The sequence below is a fragment of the Bison bison genome, unplaced genomic scaffold (assembly GCF_000754665.1).
Source record: "Bison bison bison isolate TAMUID 2011002044 unplaced genomic scaffold, Bison_UMD1.0 scf7180017864473, whole genome shotgun sequence".
In the NCBI taxonomy this organism is placed as follows: Eukaryota; Metazoa; Chordata; class Mammalia; order Artiodactyla; family Bovidae; genus Bison; species Bison bison.
The window spans coordinates 3248695-3268236 of NW_011495034.1; the positions used below are offsets into that span (position 1 = coordinate 3248695).

Consider the following 19542-nt stretch of genomic DNA (forward strand, 5'->3'; position numbering starts at 1 on the left):
AGAATTTTCCACAATTTATTGTGATCCACACAGTCAAAGGTTTTGACATAGTCAATAAAGCAGAAATAGATGTTTTTCTGGAGCTCTCTTGCTTTTTCGATGATCCAGTGGATGTTGGCAATTTGATCTCTGGTTCCTCTGCCTTTTCTAAAACCAGCTTGAACATCTGGAAGTTCATGGTTCACATATTGCTGAAGCCTGGCTTGGAGAATTTTGAGCATTACTTTACTAGAAGATGGGATAAATGCAATTATTTTTGAGGATATGACCAGTTTGATTTTAGGGAGGTTGGTTGCTGCGTTAAGGTTGACTTCTTGGAAACATCCCCCACAAGTTGGAATACGGCAGTCGGAAATCTAGGCAAAGGGTGTGGTTCTCTTTGTTACAGTTGAACATGGAAACAACTGTACCTGATGCTCAGTTTCTTAAAATTTGGTCAAGAAAGGACAATGTATTCTAAGGTCACAGCATATCAGTGTTCGAAAGGAGATTAAAATCAGCTGATTCAATCCTATCTTTTCACAGCTAGAAAAGATGCAAAGGGAAGTTAATACACCACCCGTGACTCAGTAATAAAAAGAGAAAACCATGTGCATTTACCCAGGGCTCACCTGCTTAGTGCTGGTGAGTTTCATAAGGTAAGGGGTTCATTCTCAAAGATGAATAAATAACACTATTTAATGAAAAAAAAAGATCACTGTTTTCTCTATGAAAGTGAAGGTTTAGCCAAAATTGGCATGAGGCTCACCAAAAGACAGGCCCATTCTGAGCAATTTTTTTAGGTTGAACTATCTGAGCCACATACACTGCCAATATTCGACCATTTTGATCCTACAAAAATACCAATTTTATATCATTCAACCTAAGACATATATTAGCTTATTTAAGCCTCACAATCACTCCAGGAATTTTCATGAATGAGGAAACTGGGGCCAGAGAGGTTAAATAATTTGATTCAGGTGACCTGATGGCAAGTGTGGAGCCAGGATTTCAGAAAGGAATCTTCTAGAACCCTGGTTTTTCCCAATACTACTTGACCTCTTTCCTACAGCCAGGTGTGAGGCCAGAGTTATCCCCTTCTGATAGGTTTATAAAGTCAACAGAGATCTGGAAAGATGGCTTTTCCCCATTATACTCAGTTCTTATGAAGCAGGCACCTTCACAAACCTAGACTAATTACAAAGCTATAAAGTGATATAAAATAACCAACTGATTATTATGTTAAGGAAGAAAAATCTGTCGCTTTACTCTAAAGGAAGAGTTAAGCAGGAAAATGATAGGCATTAATAAGGAGTTTGGAGAACTCCTGTTAAGTGAAAAGTTTTAGAGACTTGGAATAGAGGTAAGGAGTAAGAGAATACTAATGACGACTCTTTCTTTCTCTTTGTTTTGGAATTTATATTAAGAAAGTCTGTGCAATTGAAAATAAAGTAATAACTGCTCGGCTTCCTGCCTATATATATATATATGTCTCAGATGTCCTACAGACATGTTTGAGCTGTCCTACATGAATCACCAGCTGCAGACATACTGCCTTTTATCACAGATGATCAGTCTTATGGATGTCTCTCTCTACAGGGGAATGGCCTACACACTTAATGAAGTTCTATTAAGAGAGACATATCAAAACTGCCAGTCATTGTCTACACACATCACTTGGGTTCAGGGAGTACCATGTTAAAATTACTGGTAGATAAATACATTCCCACACACATTTTCCCACACTCACATGAGCTCTATTATGTTAAAGATGCTGTAATTTCCTTTATTCTCAGTGGTACAGTTATTAAGTCCATTTACTAAAATCAATTTGAAGAGTCAATATTTCTAAGAATAACAGCCTGAGAACCTTCTGTCTGTTCTGTTTCTGACCCCTAAAGATGAAATGATTGGTCCTCTATAGACCATACCAGTTAGTGGGAACTGTTATTAATTGCACACTGAAAGTTTTTATATTTTAAATCATTTCAAGGACTTCCGTGGCCCTGCTAAAGCTACCTGTGCCATGTGGTTAACAGAAAATGAGAAACTATGAAAGGTCTCCCTCCTACTGCAGGACATAGGTCTCCCTCCTACTACAGGCACAGACCTATGCTAGTACAGATTATGGTGCCGTCATCCCAGAATTGTCTCTTATGGAAGAAAATGGTTTCCCTGTTTGATATCAACCTCACAAATTAGGCATATCCTTCAACATACCTAACCTCCCTTAATAGTCCATTTTTACAGGGCCATCCAGGAAACTGTCTCCATCTTTCAAACATCTATATCTTCAGTTGATATCTCATGAGAGGAATTTGACGGTTTTACTCTTCACTGGGTGAAATAACATTTCATTTGTTACAATAACTCTCAAGTTTCCAGCCAGACTCTGTCTGAGATGTGGGGGATGCCTATATCCCACCAGCAACCTCAATGACTTGGAGAGATTTTTTCTGTTAGCCTGTCCTCCTTGGACACAGAAGTTGCCTCTTCTAGAATGTTCTCTAGTTTCACCACACTAGGTACACCAAATAGAACCTGAAATTTCTACTCAAGGAGAAGACTAAGGTGATATTTTATTCACAGTTCAATTCTGGAATTGCAATTATGTCATAGCTCTAAAAGTAAATTAAATGAATAACTAGTTTTTCTGGGATATGTGTCCTTTCAAGAGATTATGCATTTAGTCTTTGTTTTTGAGTTTTAAATTACACACTTAAATTTTTTTTTAGGGGGTGCTACAATATATGAACTTTTTTTTTTAGTACATCAAGTTAGTACTTTAGTTATGTTATTCACTAAAAACAATGTGAAAAGACAACCCTCAGAATGGGACAAGAAAAGCTATGACCAACCTAGACAGCATATTAAAAGCAGAGACACTACTTTGCCGACAAAGGCCCGTCTAGTCAAAGCTATGATCTTTCCAGTAGTCATGTATGGATGTGAGGGTTGGACTACAAAGAAAGCTGAGTGCTGAAGAATTGATGCTTTGGTGTTGGAGAAGATGCTTGAGAATCCTTTGGACTGTAAGGAGATCAAACCAGTCAGTCCTAAAGGAAATCAGTACTAAATATTCATTGGAAGGACTAATGCTGAAGCTGAAACTCCAATACTTTGGCCACCTGATGCAAAGAGCTGACTCATTTGAAAAGACCCTGATGGTGGGAAAGATTGGGGGCAGGAGGAGAAGGGGACAACAGAGGATAAGATGGTTGGATGGCATCACCAAGTGGATGGACATGAGTTTGAGCAAGCTCCAGGAGTTGGTGATGGGCAGGGAAGCCTGGCATGCTTCCATGGGGTCTCAAAGAGTTGGACACAATTGAGCAACTGAACTGAACAGGATGGGAGAAAACAATAGTAAATGAAACAACTGACAAAAAATTAATTTTCAAAATATACAAGCAGTTCATACAACTCAAAACCAGAAAAACAAACAGCTCAATCAAAGAGTGGGAAAAAGAACTAAAAATGCATTTCTCCAAAGAAGACACACAGATGACAAAGAAACACATGAAAAGATGCTCAACATCACTCACCATTAGAGAAATGCAAATGAAAACTACAATGAGATACCACCTCACACCAGTCAGAATGGTGATCATCAAAAAGTCTACAAACAATGCATGCCAGAGAGCATGTGGAGCAAAGGGAACCGTCTTGCACTGCTGGTAGGAATGGAAACTGATACAGCCACTACGGAAGATGGTATGGAGATCCCTTAAAAAGCTAGGAATAAAACCACCATATGACTCAGCAATCCCACTCCTTAGCATATACCCTGGGGAAACTAAAACTGAAAAAGACACGTGTACCCCAATGTTCACTGCAGCACTATTTACAATAGCTAGAACATGGAAGCACCCTAGATGTCCATTCACAGATGAACGGAAAAAGAGGCTGTGGGACATACATACAATGGAATACCATCAGCCATAAAAAGAAACGCATTTGAGTCAGTTCCAATGAGCTGGACGAACCTAGAGCCCAAAGCACAGAGTAAAGTAAGCCAGAAACAGAAATACAAACATCATATGGACACAAACATATGGGAATCCAAAAGGATGGTACTGATGAATTCACTTTCAGGGAAGCAATGGAGAAACAGACACAAAGAACAGACCCATGGACATGGGGGAGGGAGAAGGGACAGGGTGAGATGTATGCAGAGAGCAATATGGAAACCTACAATACCACATGTGAAATAGACAGCCAACGGAAACCTGCTGTACGACCCAGGGAACTCAAACAGGGGCCCTGTGACAATTTCTGTGACAAGGGTGCGATGTGGAGGGAGCTGGGAGGGAGGTCTGGAGGGAGGGGACCTGGGCACACCTATGGCTGATCCCACCTATGGCTGACCCCTGTTGATATGTCAGAAAATCACAAAATTCTGCAAAGCAATTATCTTTTAATCAAAGAGACAAATTTAAAAAAAAGATCTTATTCAAAGTAGTGACCAATGTGAACAATATTTCAAGATGTCCAAAACAACTATAACATAACATTAAATAAGTAAGTGTGACCTCTATTGGTGGAAAGTTGCAGACACTGCTTTTACTATTGTAAAAGTAATTTTACAATTCTGATTTGCTGCCAGCATTCAGATTCTGGAGTAAAGCTAAAATTTCAGTTAGTGAAAATAAAAATGTAATGTTTCCCTCCATCAAGTTCATAGATATCCCTGACTTCTACCCAGGGTTAAGAACCCTGCTTTCAGGGTGAGTTCTGGACATATTCGGGACCCATGGCTGCAAAGATTTATAGAAGAAGCAAGACCCCACTCAAGACTCCCCTCTGTAGTGAAGATGGACATTCTGGGATGTTTCTTTCCTTCTATTTGTGATAGTTGCTGGAGGTTCCCACTTGGAGTTTGTATGTTTATACTGGTTGAGGAGATATTTGAAAACAAGATCAACTCAAATTCTGGTTTTCCTAACAGCAAACAGCTTCCCAGTCCTTACCAGATTGTCGGCTAACTTAACATGTTAAGACGAATAATTCACTCCACTGTCTTCAACCTCAGAGGGCTGCAGGGTGTGGCGCTGTGGAACAGTCAGGGACTGGGGCATCCTGTCCACTGTGCTCGTGGGGCAGTCCTGAGGGCGGATCTCCTTGTCCTTGGCCAGCTGCCCTTTCTCCTTCAATGTGCTCGCCTCCTGGTAGGGTGGTGAGATGGGGGCCTGCCTGGGTGGAGTGCACTTGTATTCTGAGCCGTCCTCTAGGTCCAGTGGGTAACTGCAGTCTGAATCATAGGCGCTCAGGTCCCCAGAGGTCACAAATGGCACAATGATGCGGCTGAGGCCATCCAATTGGTTGAAATCGTTAAGAGTGATCCAGCAAGGGTTTGGTCAAGTCGGGCAGGAAGCCCTCAGGAGGGTTGTAACCCTTACAGACAGCAAAGGCCTCGATGCTGGAATTTCGGCTGCTCCTGGGCTTGGCACATAGCACCCTGGAAAAGAAGACATGCAGCTGGCTGTAGATCAGTGTCACATCCCGGCCTCGGAAGATCTTGCCCACAAAGCAGCCCCCTGGCTTCAAGACGTGCATGGCAAGGTTCAGAGCAGCTAGGAGGAGCTGGGCCTGCATATACTCATCAACATCATGGAGGCCGGTTACATCAGGAGCCCCGTCACACACCACTAGGTCCGCGGAGCAGTCTTCAAAGTGCTGGATGATCTGCTTGGCAGTGGACAGCTGGGTGATATCCCCCTGGATCTGTAACACACCTGGTAGTGGAGCCATTGCCTGAAGGTCCACAGCCACCACATGGCCAGAACCCTGGCCCCCTATCTTCTGGCTCAGCACTTGGCTCCAGCTGCCTGGGGCCGCACACAGGTCAATTGCCCGCGTCACGCCTTGGAAGAGCTGGAATTCCTCGTCAAGTTGTAACAGCTTGAAGGCACTACGGGCGCGCCAGCCTTTCTCCTTGGCTAGCCGGTAGTAGACATCTCGCTTGTCCTTTGATGACCGTCCCATCTCACACACCGTTTGCCCAGGGGCCTGCCAACAGTAAGCTCAAACTTTTGGAGCGGGGAGAAGAGGAACGAAGACAGCCGGTCCGTGAGGAGCACGAGCTTCAGCGAGACCGCAAGCCCATGAGAAGTCGTAGGTTTTCGGCTTGTTTCCTTAGTTGCTCTGAAAGCCTGTCGCGCATACCTAACGGTGACCAGAGCGTGCCACGCCTGTCATCGTGAAACGCAGTGGCTCGTGCGAAGCCAGACTGGACCTGAACTTACCACGAGTGCCGGCATCTCACAGCGACATAGCCACTCTGACGAACTGCCGTTCCCAACATGCAATGGACGCGAAGAAAGCCAACGGTCTTAAACGGCGAGGCAGAAACATCGCGAGGAACGAGAACTCACGAATTTTTGATAGCGCTTTCTCCCCAATTTTGAGATGCTCCTTAATTTTTGGTTTAAAATCTCTAAAAATCATTTTTAACATTTAGTTATGCTATATCTTTACTGCATTTCCTTTTGTATTTACATATAATGTTATTCACTCAAAAAGCACTGTAAAGCAATTATATTCCAATAAAAAAAAGAGGGGAAAAAAATCTAACCAATGGTGGAAATGTAGAAAAGCTTCTCTTAGAGTATTCACATATTATAGAACTAACTGTCAAATATCGTGGTACATTTCCCCACAAATTCCTTTAAAAAGGGGGGAGGGGCAATACAAGATAAAAATTGCTGAATTAAGCATATTATTTCTTTAATAAAAAACATGCTAACTGAAAGTAAGGCATATTAAGAGCATCTAATGAGCTGCAGGGGTGGCTTGCATACAACTGATTTTAAGACCAATTTCATCAACTCCTGGGAAATAATCAACTTTCTATTACACAATGTCTTATTTTTCAATTTCATGTCTAAAAGGAAAAGAAGACATGCACCTTGAAATTTATATATTATCTGTTACTTATAAAAATATATCCAAACTTAACTTTCATAAAATACTATTTTATTTTAATGCAATTAATTACCAGCTAGTAGGTCTGCCGATGCTGACGAGCTAGAAGCAGCCTGAGGTGCAGGTTGGGGTTCAGAAGCACTACTTCCGAATGCATCTACCCATTATCCATTATGCAGCAAAAAAGTAAAAGAGTGTAAACAGTAAGTAAGGGAAGTGATTTGCTGAGAAATGCACAGACATGACACTCTGTGGTAAGCTTGTCTCCTGTGGATATGTGAAATGACTGAATGGATTGAATTATGCTCTGACCAGTTCACTCTCTCAAAAGAAGAGTTCTAGGATACTTAAAAATTAACACCTCTTTGTAAGAGTAAGAAAATTATTTTTCTTCTTTAAGGGCTGAATCCTATAATCTATCAAAACAGGATCAAAGTTTTAAAGCTTTTTGCTCAAAGCAAAGAATCCCCTCCCATTAGAACTCTATTAAACAAAATTTAACAAACAATTCAAGCAGCAGCTGCCCTACCTGTATCAAAGTTTAATGATTTTGCCACAGGTTTTGAGCCTCTGAATGTCACAAACTGCGACACCTTTGTACCTCTCATATTCCTTTCATGGCACTCGCCATAATGCATCAATATATCCTAACTACTCAATGTGGGTTTCACTTGCTAAGGATGGTATTTTAGCCCACAGCATACGCACTTATGGAAATTCATAAAGAAATCACTCCAAACTTGGACTTTCCCCAATAAATTTACTGCTAACAGAAGACACTGAATGTATCATCCAAATGAGTAGTTCTAGAGTTAATTCAGTACATGTGCCTTTCTTCCAATAGCATACAGGAAAAGAAAAATGCATTTAAGTCAGTGAAACATCTTCTAGTTCTCTGGGAGGATTTAGGAACATTAAACTCAACATAAATAAACCCTATGGAATAATGCATGACATCTAGAGCTTATGCTTTCAATTCTAACTGGCTTATCTTTTTTCATTTCCAAATAATCTATGTTTATATTGCTTTAAAGAACTTGGAAACGTTGATTTAGCTGACAGATCAGGATCACCAAGGAAGAGCAGTAGCAGGAAATTCCAATCAGTTGATTCTACATGAGGATGAATGAAAAGTTAAAAACACAAGACTGCAAATGAAAAATCATCTGGTTTTGTTAGGGCATGCACTAAAAAATAGGATGAGCCAATGAGGATGATGATGATGATGACAAAGAAATGGAAAGATCTTAAAAATGTAAGTTCACATTTAAAAGATGAAAATAATTTCACATAGTCAAAAGAAAAAAAATAATGAACTACAAGATCTCAAAACTATTCTGGGGGGGGGGAGGATTTTGTGAGTGTTGAAGGTGGAGAGATACGCACCCCCAAAAAGGTCTATCACCCCTGAAGAATCCACTTTTGCTGGCGAGGCAGTGGTTGCAGGAGATGGTGCTACAAACGTATCCACTGGAGCAAAGCACAGAACAGGACAAAGGGCACGTCACCCAAAGGAAAACGAAACCCTGAGCCTTGACAAATAGCTCCCAGAGATTTCATGTTGAATAGCAGGAAGAGCTAACCTCTTAAGTTAGACAGGCTTAAAAGTTGAGTAAAAGCCAACAGTTTTAAAAATACATATTTCACAGAAGAAAATAAAACTTTACTCCCTGAGGTCACAGGATGTAGTATGAAAAAGAGTTTTTCTCTTTCCAGTTGGTAGCAGATTTGAAATATAGGGGGTCAGCAATTGTGGATGGACCAAAAATGAGATTTTTTTTTTTTTAAAGTGAATTTTGAGCGTAAAAGAACTCAAGACAACCCTCATATTTTTGCATCTGTCTCTCCACACATACCCTCCACCCCCACCACTAAAACATCTAGGAAGGCTTGACCTTGGCAGAAACACTCACCGGATAGGAGGTCAGCAGTGAGAGAGCTCTCAGGCACAGGAGAGGCCCCTTGTGGTGGAGAGGAGAAAGCATCTTCCCAAAGTGAAACAAACCAAAACCAAGCATAAGTGAGTAGAGAGCTGAAATCAAAGTCAGAAATCTAACAAGTGCATTATCACAGGGGTAGACAAAGGGCTTTTTCATGAAAACATCGAGGCAAACTCACGTAAAGAAAGGGAGCTTTGGCTTTACCTGTCCCAAACAGGTCTATGCTAGGAGCAGCCTCTGGCTTAGGCGCGGGAGCAACTTCAGGAGCAGACTCAAACAAATCTAAGACCAAGAACACACATGCCTTTACTCAACGGGACGGACCCGCCAGAAACCGCCTCACTTTCCAGTTGCGGGTGAGCATTTTTGGAAGAGTTCTGAAACGAGCTGCAAATGGTTGCTGGAGAACCATTTCATGACACAGACATCATGCAGTCTAGAGTTGCGTATGCAGGACACCGCAAGGACCGGAATACAATCCACCGGGTGGCAAGAGTTCAATGACATCGACAATGACAACAAAAAAATTACCACCAAAGATATCTAGAGCAGGAGGAGCGGAGGTGGTGGTGGCGGAGGTGGTGGCAGTGGCGGCGGCGGCGGTGGTGGCAGCGGTAGTGGCAGCAGTGGCAGCTGCGACGGCGGGAGCAGGAGAAGGAGCAGTGGCGGGAACCGGAGGGGCTGTGCTAGCTGTAGGGGTAACTACAGGAACACTGGTCTCAGGTGGCTTCATTGCAAAGAGGTCCAGCTCGGGTGCAGCCTCTGCACTACCTTCAGACGGGGCAAAGGGGTCTTGGGGAAAGGAAAGTGGAGACACACACACAGCATCAGTAAGGAAACAGGCAAGAGAGCAGCGTTATAACTATGGGGACCAAGACACCTGGCACAGATATTCACACGCTAGCTAGGCTTTAGGCTGCTTGCTAGGCTTTAGGCTGCTGGCTACACATTAGTGGCTGGCTAGGCATTAGGCTGCTTGCTTTGAGCTAGGACCCTACTAGTGGGGGGTCAGTGATTAGCATGTTCTTCTAAAGAGAAAAGAAAATCTAGCAGGTACCACGAATTCAGAAATTGAAACACTTAACAAGTATTTGTCAGATTAGACTACGGTCTAGGATTGGAGACTGTTATTTTTTAAATGCTCACTTAATCTGGTCAACTTGGTAGCTTGGAAGATTCATGAAAACATGCCTATATATTGGAATTCAGTGTTACAAAAAGAGTACGATACACTGATAGCATTTATGGTTGTTGTTGAGTTGCTAAGTCGTGTCGGACTCTTTTACAACTCCATGGATTATAGCCCGTCAGGCTCCTCTTTCCATGGGGTTTCCCAGGCAAGAATACTAGAGTGGGTTGCCATTTCCTTCTCCAAGGGATCTTCTCAACCCAGGAATCGAACCCACGTCTCCTGCATTTCAGGCAGATTCTTTACCACTAAGCCAACAGGGAAGTCCATCAGTAGCATTAGAGGGGAACAAAAACATTAAGGCAGCATACTTGCAGTGACAAAAATTGTCAATCTTGAGAAATTGTCAATTTTGATAAGTATGCCCTTCGTTTTCTTAATGTTTTAAGTGTCAGCATTCTTCATTCTGTTAGGAGGAGTGATATTTTATGCTCAGAAGAAAGTAAAATTAGAAACACAGAGGGCCATGTCTAGCTACGGGGGTTTCACATCAGGACAAAACGACAACAGACGGGCTCAGGATTGGAAACCCACCGTTTCCTGAACAAGCATCAAGTGCCGCTGCTACGGGGGTTGGGGGGGCCGGCGCGGTGGCCCCTTCGGATGCTGTAGGGGCCTCCCCGGGAGAAGCTGCAAAGGCATCTTGGGTGCAGGTTTTAAAACAAAAGAAATGAAAGGGATAAAAAGAGAAGAAAAATATAGTAAAAGAACCAAGTTAAATTGCAAAGAAGGCTCCCTTATACAACATGAATTCTTAAAATGCATTTTTACAGCCCATGCACTATTGGCAGTCACAGAACAGTGACTCCTGGCGCCCCTTCATGTTGGCTACATGCAAAGTGGTGCAGTGTGGGGCCTGCTGAGACCTGTGAGGATCCAAAGGGTGACAGGATTCTCATTGTATAAGGGCTCTAAGAAGCATGTTTTATGCATCACTAGAAAGTAATGGATGCGAAAATTAAAACACAAAAATTACTTTCTTAGGCAGTTTGAGACATTGAGCTTTCATTATTTATATACTATGTTACTATGATGTCTCTGACTCATGGTTTCTAGCAAGCATGGATGTCCTCTTTAATGCCAATAAAATTAAATATACAATGACATAAACCATCTAAATTCAATTTTCTTTTATAGTCTAGGCAAAATTGCACTGTTAACATGACATATATAAATATTCATAAGTTAAACTTTCATTATCACTGAGAAACATTTCAGACACAACCAAGGATTTGCTTTAAAGAACTAGAGAAAAAAAATTAGGAGATGATGCCATAATGCCTTTATTTTGACTTAAATTTATGGCTATTTTCAAATAATGCATTGCTCTAGTTATGTTGAAAATTACCTGTTTTCAATGAACTAAAGATATAGTTTCATGTTTTGAAACTACAAGTATGTAACTGTATATAGTAAATTATAATAATATACAGTAGATCCATTAACATACAAGCAGCCTCCATTTATAAATGCCCAATTTATAAATGGCTGATGTGTGCAAAGGATCCCAAATGTGTTTCTGTCAACACACCATGTTAATTATGGTAAAATTAGTTTTACCTGGAGTTTTCAAAGAAACCCTTTCATTCCAAAGTACAAAAGGAATGAAGTTATCATAAATACGACCTGCCTAGAAGAAATTCCTGGGAAGTGGAGACCAAAAAGTACCTGCCACTTACCTGCTAGACTTATATCCTAAACTGCTGCCTTCTGCAATACTTACCAGCGTTCCCTGGAACACTGCTCCTCCAGCCATTAAAAAGAATTTGTCAAACAAAATGCTACCCAGTATTTCCCCTTTCTCAGAGATTTACCTGGTCTAAGTGGTAGGAAATCCTACAGTCAGGACACTTGTTTCTCAGTTTAACCCAGAGTGTTTCAAATGGATCTGAGTATGAGACACACTACGGTAACATCCTGAAACCCAGCATTAACAAACATTAAACATTAGAGACCCACATGGGTTAAAAGGTTCTTTACAAAAACACCGATATTGCTGGAATAGACAATAGGACAATCATATGTTACAGCTTGATTTGATTTGATTGCTTCTCACAGCTACACTGAGGGAACACGTTCTGGTAAAGGTCAGTCAAGGGAGATGGTGAATAATAGTAATGGCATAGGCAAAAAACAGTCGGGGATAGGACAGACAGCCTCCCCAGATGCCATGTTATCACAGAAGACAGGGCAACATGAAAGCACTAAGAACTGGGGCCAACAGTCTAAGAGAAGGTTTGTTATTGTTCAGTCACTAAGTCATGCAGACTCTGCAATCCCATGGACTGTTGGAAATATTTTGCCGTGAGTCAGGTCTGTTTTCTTTCTAGTCTTATAAAATCTGGAACTGAGGGTAGTGTGATTAGAAGCAATAGAAACAGTAATAGCAGTCACTATTTGTGTGCCAGTCACTAGGTAAATATTTCACTGGCATTATTACATTTAATTTCTACAACTCTCTTGGGATGTAAGTTCTATCATCTCCACTTTGTAGATAAGAGAATGGAAACTTGTAAACTCTGAGGACTTGCCCAAGGTTTGGCAAATGGTGGATTCAGGATTTGGCTGTAAGCTGTCTGACTGAAGTTTGTGTGGTTAACCACTCTACTGTGATGAACTGTGCCACTTTCTACTATATTGTTCCCTCCTTGTAGGACTGAATTAAGTACCAGTTACATCAGTGCTATTGGCTTCCCTGGTGGCTCAGACGGTAAAGTGTCTGCCTACAATGCAGGAGAGACCTGGGTTCGATCCCTGGGTCAGGAAGATCCCCTGGAGAAGGAAACGGCAACCCACTCCAGTATTCTTGCCTGGAAAATCCCATGGACAGAGGAGCCTGGTAGGCTACAGTCCACAGGATCACAAAGAGTCGGACATGACTGAGCGACTTCATTTTCTTTCTTTCTACATCAGTGCTGAGTTCAAACAAGTATTCACGGGTGTGCCTCTTTAATGATCACTTCTGTATAAGCAGATGAAACCCATATTTGTAGCTATATTTTCAGGAAAGGTGGTTTTTTATTTTTCCCCTGTCAGCAAGACATCTCCTTTTAATGCTTCTCTGAAACTAAACATAAACTTAACTCATCTACTACCCCCAGCTGCTCCAGCCCATGGCTTTTAAGTCCTCCCAGCATAGGAGACGGAGATGTGAATGAATGAGTCTGGATGATCCCAACCCCACAGCCACTGTATGAATATAGCCATGCAAGGAACCCTGAGAGAGAACTGTCCAGCTGAGCTCAGCAGACCCCCAAGACTGTAAGACTGTGAGAGACAATAAAGCAATTATGATGTTGTTTTCTAAAAAACAATAAAACTTCTTAGCTATCCAGCTTTCTTTCATAATCGATGGCAGCATTATCCTTCCAGCATTGAAAGCTAAAACCACCTCCAATCTAGTTCTCTTTCCGTTGTTACCCACTCACAGTTCATGTCTACATTCTGCCAATTACCAACCCCTGCTATTTCTAGGAAATGTGTGTTCCTGCTTTTCTACAGTCATGGACTTGGTCCAGTCCTACCCAGAAAACCAGTGTCTCAGACATTGTGCAGACTAGCCTTCTCTTTCTTCTGGCAACATAGGAAGAATTTTCCCCCTAAATTTTTATCATGTGTCTGACTTCCTATGTGAAAATTTCTTACTGCTCTTGTCCTCCCCAGGGTGAACTATCCCTCCTTGTCTTCTCCAGCCACATAAGCCATCTTTAAATCACCTACATGGCTCTAAGGTCTCAATCATTCTGAACATCTTGAGCCCAAAAGTCACCAGCATTTCATTTTCTTTCCCAGGTCTCAGATTATAACGTTCTTCCATTAAGTCTAGTTGTAAGGGCTTATACTTAAGTACTGATTTTAAGGAAGGTTAATTAGTTTGTTAAGCAGCCTGTACAAATGAAGTCAGGCTTGGGAAGCAAGTCCTTTGGTTTTCCAGCCACTTGGTTCTGTGCTCGCAGCCTACCATCTTCATGCAGGATGCTCACAAATTAACACAGCTGACTGAAAGGGTATCCTGGCAAATGCAAGAGGAATTAGCATAAATTTAGCATTGCACTGCTTAGAAAAACACTATGTTGTTTAAAAAAAAAAAAAACACTAATATGCTATTGTTACATCAATGAAAAACAGAATGTTTTTAAAAATTTTGTGTTTTCTCTTATTATCTATTTTATTTTTTAAAGCACAACACTGCCTTGCAGTCCTATTCTGCCTGACCAGAGATTTTATTTTTCTTAAAGTTCCTTTTAAAAAATAAAGCATTTAGCAAATATAATGTTTCTTTAAAAATGCTTTTAATGAATTACACTGAAATAACTAAAACATTATGTAGGTATCAATCTGAGTATTTTAAAATAACAGTCCCTATTTTTTAAATCTGTAATGAAAATATAAGACTAAAATGCACAGAAAATTTTAATGTTTAATATTTCATATTCCTGAAAATTTAAAAATTAGCCATTTAAAAATGCATTAATCCTATTTCTAAAGTCTATTTAATCCTGCTAGCCATGTTACATAAAACCTCATAGGGGCATATTTTACAGTCATATATGTGAAATAACTGATGCTCTTATTAATCAAAAGTTCTACCACTTGCCCATTTTAAAGATACATTTATTTCAAATGGCCACACAACATGACCGGAGAGATTTTAGTTTGAATTTTAATTTAAAGTCCTACCTCTAAATGATTTCTTATAAATCCATAAAGAACATGAAAGAAACCAGGGAATATCACTGAAAAGTACTAACATAAAACATACGGTGAAACACATACATTTATGAACATAAAGGTTAGAGATTTTACAGCTACCAGTGGCCAGGAGACAGTTTACAGAATTAGAAAGATTAGTAAAAATAATTGTAATGAGATTTGCAGATATACTCATCTCCTCAGCCTCCAGCCAGATGACTAGAAAGGATATTGGTGAAATTAGAGAAGAGCTTCCATTCTTTGGCATTAAGTAATATGATTTGCTACAGTACTGACCTTTTAAACTTACATTGCAGGGAGAAAGAATGACATCATAAAAATATTTCCAAACATACAGATTCTTCTGCTTGATGGATGTCATCAAAGCAGTAATGATCAACACGAACAGCATAATGGCACAAAGAATATTTCCAAGAAATATCTTAGGCTTTAGAGGACCATGAGAGAAGCAAGATGGAGTTGATTGATTTCTTACAGGCAATTAAGCTCCTTCAAATGGACTGAAAACCGAAAATCTAAATAGCTAAAGGAACAGAAATGTTTACATACAAAATTGTTACCATCCTGCTCATATTTTTTTCTTGAATTTTCCTGTTAACATAAGCCTATGAGAAACCATCCATACTCAAGACCAATCATGGGGGAAGAAGGAGGGGATGAAGAAGTTGATTTTATAAATGTAAACTAAAACTCTAATTTCTGGTCTCAAAAGTTATAGAGGCATAATGAAAAACTAACTTTCTCTGGCAAATAATTCTTTATAATAAATTATTTAAGAGTCTGAAAATCCCTTCTACTTTAATAAAAGCAGATTTTTTTCTGTAATAGCATGGCAGTGCAGCAAGGCAGCAGCAAATTGCCTCACATGAAACAGAGGCAACAATGCAGTGTCAAGCTGAGGACTCTTTGTCTTAGACACTGTTGGTGAGCTTCAGAGAATGCGGCACGTAGCAGTGTTACGTGATGGTGTGTAAGTGTATGTTCCCAGGGGAATTTATGAACTCTACTAGAACTTGCAGAAACTCTCTTGCCCCCACCACATTGTTTGCATCCTCTGACTTCTTTTTTTTTTTGCATCCTCTGATTTCTTTACCATGTTCTTAAAATGCCCTGGGCAAGATGTTATGTTGAAATGAAGAAACAAAACTATGATGATTATAACACTATTCAATGTACACATCTAAAATGAGCACTTCTCCAGGTTTGGACATAAGCACCACTCAAGATGGGAAGATGTAAATAAAGTGGCTTCAGATGGTTCATTGCGTCCAGGCATGTTATACTGGCAGAGCCTAGGATATTTGACTCAGGCTTACAGCTGTAAATCAACTCTGTCAGAACTTACATTTACATGGAAAAAAATATTTTCAGACTATCATTTCAAAGTCTGATATAAACCTGTTTTCAATCAGCATTGCAAGTACTGACTCCAGTGATTTCTCAAAGTTCTGAAGCCAAAGACAATCCAAATCTTTGCTTGCAAAGAACAAGCCTAAGGTTGCAAAAATGGATGTCCTTAAACTCTTTTCAGAGACCTCTAGATCTGAACTTCTAGAGGACTTTTTGTCTTAAAACTTAAAAAATAACTTAGACCAGAATTTCTCCTCTCATATTCCCCAAATATTTTTTTCCTTCTAGCTAGTTCAAATCTAAAAAGAAATTCCAAAAACCCAATCCTAAATATGGGAGGATAGAAGGATCTGAGACCACCCTTATAGATACTGCAGGGCTGGATCCCATATATGGGACAAGAGTCCTAGTAGTGACTTAAATCCTAACTTTGCAAAAAAACAGAAAATAAAACAGGTCCAAAGCATTGCAACCTGTCTTCTAAAACCACTAAAACTAAATGAAGTTGACAAACTGAGCAAAGATATATATGAATAAACATTTAAAAAGTACTTAAAAAGTTGTGTCATACTGTTCTATCATGTACAATATTTTAAACATCTTCATACTATGGTAATTTTAGTAATCCTGGAAGGAAAATGAAAGAAGAGGGATGTGACTGACTAACCTCCAAAGAGATCGACGTCAGCAGTGACAGCAGTGACAGTTGTGGTAGTTGAGGCAGAGGCTGCAGCAGCTGAAGTTTCAGCAGATGTAGTAGGAGGAGTAGGTTCTGGTGCAAACGGATCTGAGATCTGCGCTTCGGAGGGAACAGAGGAAAGTGCAGCCAGAGAATCTACGTCGCACCAGACACAGAACAAATGGAAGAGAAGAAAAGGAAAGCACAAAAGATATACCAGGCTCCAAATGATCAAAGTGAGGACAATTATTAAGATATGGAAGTCTCTCAAAACAGAGGTTTACAGATAAAGCTTTACTCACCCTCTCCCAAAAGGTCTATTGATGTCCATGGGGGTGAGCATATGAAGAAATAAGAGATAAAGCTGAAACTTTCAACCACACCAATGTCCAAGCAGGGTGAGGCACTAACTGAAGACATTTTAGCTTTATGTACCTTTATGGACCATTTGTAATTAAAAAATAAATGTTACCTATTATTATCATGGAACTTTAGAGCTGGAAGTGACGTTAGGGATCCTCTAGATCAAATTTCCAATTTCATAATGGGAAAACTGAGAGCAAGGGAGGTCGTGAGACTTACCTTAAGTTAGGTCTAAATGGTTTTGATGAACTCAATTGATTTCTTATCAGAGTTACCATTTCATTTGCTTTGGTTAATTTCATTATACTATAATTGTCAATTCTGAAGAAACCATAGTTAATTGAACTTTGTTGATCCTCTTTATTTGATGTGTCACTTCAGTGTAGAATACCAGAGCATGAATAGAAGCTTTAAAATGGCTATAGTTTGACTGTGCAACATATTAACTTGAATGAAAGTTTAAGGGTTAGAGAAAAGAAACTCAAACCTATTTTCTTCTTCATAAGTTTCACATTACCAGATGTTTTTCAGTTTAATATATGACTTTTACAATTATAAACATTATGTGACAACATTGAAAATTATTTTCAAGATGAATGTGAGAGATTCTGTAGTATCAAAACTTTTCAGCCCTTCTGAGGTCAGCATTCCATTGAGAGGTTCATACTTTCTTAGTGATCAACAGTGGGATTACAGATGGCATCCTAAATAATAAGCCTAAGAGGGATTGTTTTTAACTATACTATGACTTTAAGTTAAACATTTAGAGTGTCCAATGCATTCCTCTAGTATCAGTCACGTGATACATCTCAGGCATCACATTTGAATTCATGAATGTTACTGGAAATTTATTTTAAACATGAAACTTTATCAAAACTCATTTGGAAGCTATTTTTTTCAGAGCTTTAAAAACGATATGAGAACTCAGTAAACCAAAAGTTCCAGAAGACATTTAAAAGGCTGAGAAACATAAATTTGACATTAATAATAATTACTTTAGACATAAAGATACACAGACTGAAAGTGAGGGGATGGAAAAATGTATTCTATGTAAATAGAAATGATAAGCCAGGGTAGCAATGCTTCTGTGAGACAAAACACACTTGAAAATAAACACTGTTATAAGAGACAAAGAAAAATATTACATACTAATCAAGGGATTGATTAATGAAGAAAATATGACAATTGTAAACATATATGTATCCAACATGTATGTGTATGTGTGTGTGTGCTCAGTCATTCAGTCATGTCCAACTCTTTGCGAGCCCATGGATTATAGCCCTCTAGGCTTTCTTGTCCATGGCATTTTTCAGGTAAGAATATTGGAGTAGGTTGCCATTTCCTACTCCAGAGCATCTTCCTGATGCAGGGATCAAATCCGAGTCTCCTGCGTCTCCTACATTGGCAGGCAGATTCTTTACCAATGCACCACCTGGGCAGCCCCATGCAACCAATGTAGGAGCACCTAAATAAAGTAAATCTAAACAGACATAAGAGGAGTAACTGACAGTAACACAAAAGGCATAGGGGACTTACATCAATGGATAGATGATCAAAACAGAAAATCAATATAGAGACACTGGCCTTAAACTCGGAGAAGGCAATGGCACCCCACTCCAGTACTCTTGCCTGGAAAATCCCATGGATGCATGAGCCTGTTAGGCTGCAGTCCATGGGGTCGCTAAGAGTCGGACACGACTGAGCGACTTCACTTTCACTTTTCACTTTCATGCACTGGAGAAGGAAATGGCAACCCACTCCAGTGTTCTTGCCTGGAGAATCCCAGGGACGGGGAAGCCTGGTGGGCTGCCATCTATGGGGTCACACAGAGTTGGACACGACTGAAGCGACTTAGCAGCAGCAGCAGCAGGCCTTAAACTACATTATTAGATCAGATAGACTTTATACGTATTTTTTTATTTTATATAAATTTAAATGTTTATGCACACACATATATAAACATTACATCCAAAAGTAGTAGAAAACACATTCTTTTCAAGAGCACATGGAACAATCTCTAGGATAGATCATATGCTAGGCAACAAAAGAAGTCTCAGTAAATTTAAGAAGACTAAAATCATATCAAGGACCTTTTCCAAACACAATGTTGAGACTAGAAATCAACTACATGAAAAAACTTCAAAAAACACAAATCCATGGAGGCTGAACAACACATTACTAAATAAAGGATCACTGAAGAAATAAAAAAGGAAATAAAAAATACCCAGAGATAAGTGAAAATTAAATACAGTGACTCAAAATCTATGGCAAGCAGAAAAAACAATTCTAAGAGGAAGCTTTATAGCAACACAAGCCTATCTCAGGAAATGAGAAAAATCTAAAATACAACATAACCTTACACATAAAAGAACTATAAAAAGGAGATCAAACAAAAGTTAGAATAA

At 39.8% G+C, this 19542-nt stretch overlaps 1 protein-coding gene and 1 pseudogene across 5 annotated transcripts in view; both read right to left on the minus strand.

Moving 5' to 3' along the window:
- Nucleotides 1-19542, minus strand: part of SNAP91 (synaptosomal-associated protein, 91kDa) — a 168523-nt gene that overhangs the window by 34700 nt on the left and 114281 nt on the right. The window contains exons 13-17 of one of the 5 annotated variants that reach the window (XM_010861748.1): nt 16763-16930; nt 10567-10674; nt 9048-9125; nt 8817-8888; nt 8290-8373 (exon numbers count right to left, since the gene is read on the minus strand). The exons of 1 other annotated variant lie outside the window; for it this stretch is intronic. In XM_010861748.1, the coding sequence (XP_010860050.1) occupies nt 8290-8373; nt 8817-8888; nt 9048-9125; nt 10567-10674; nt 16763-16930 (510 nt within the window). The remainder of the gene's footprint in view (nt 1-8289; nt 8374-8816; nt 8889-9047; nt 9126-10566; nt 10675-16762; nt 16931-19542) is intronic. 3 more of the 5 variants (XM_010861744.1, XM_010861745.1, XM_010861746.1) reach the window with 3 other exon arrangements.
- Nucleotides 4974-5964, minus strand: LOC105004347 (annotated as a pseudogene).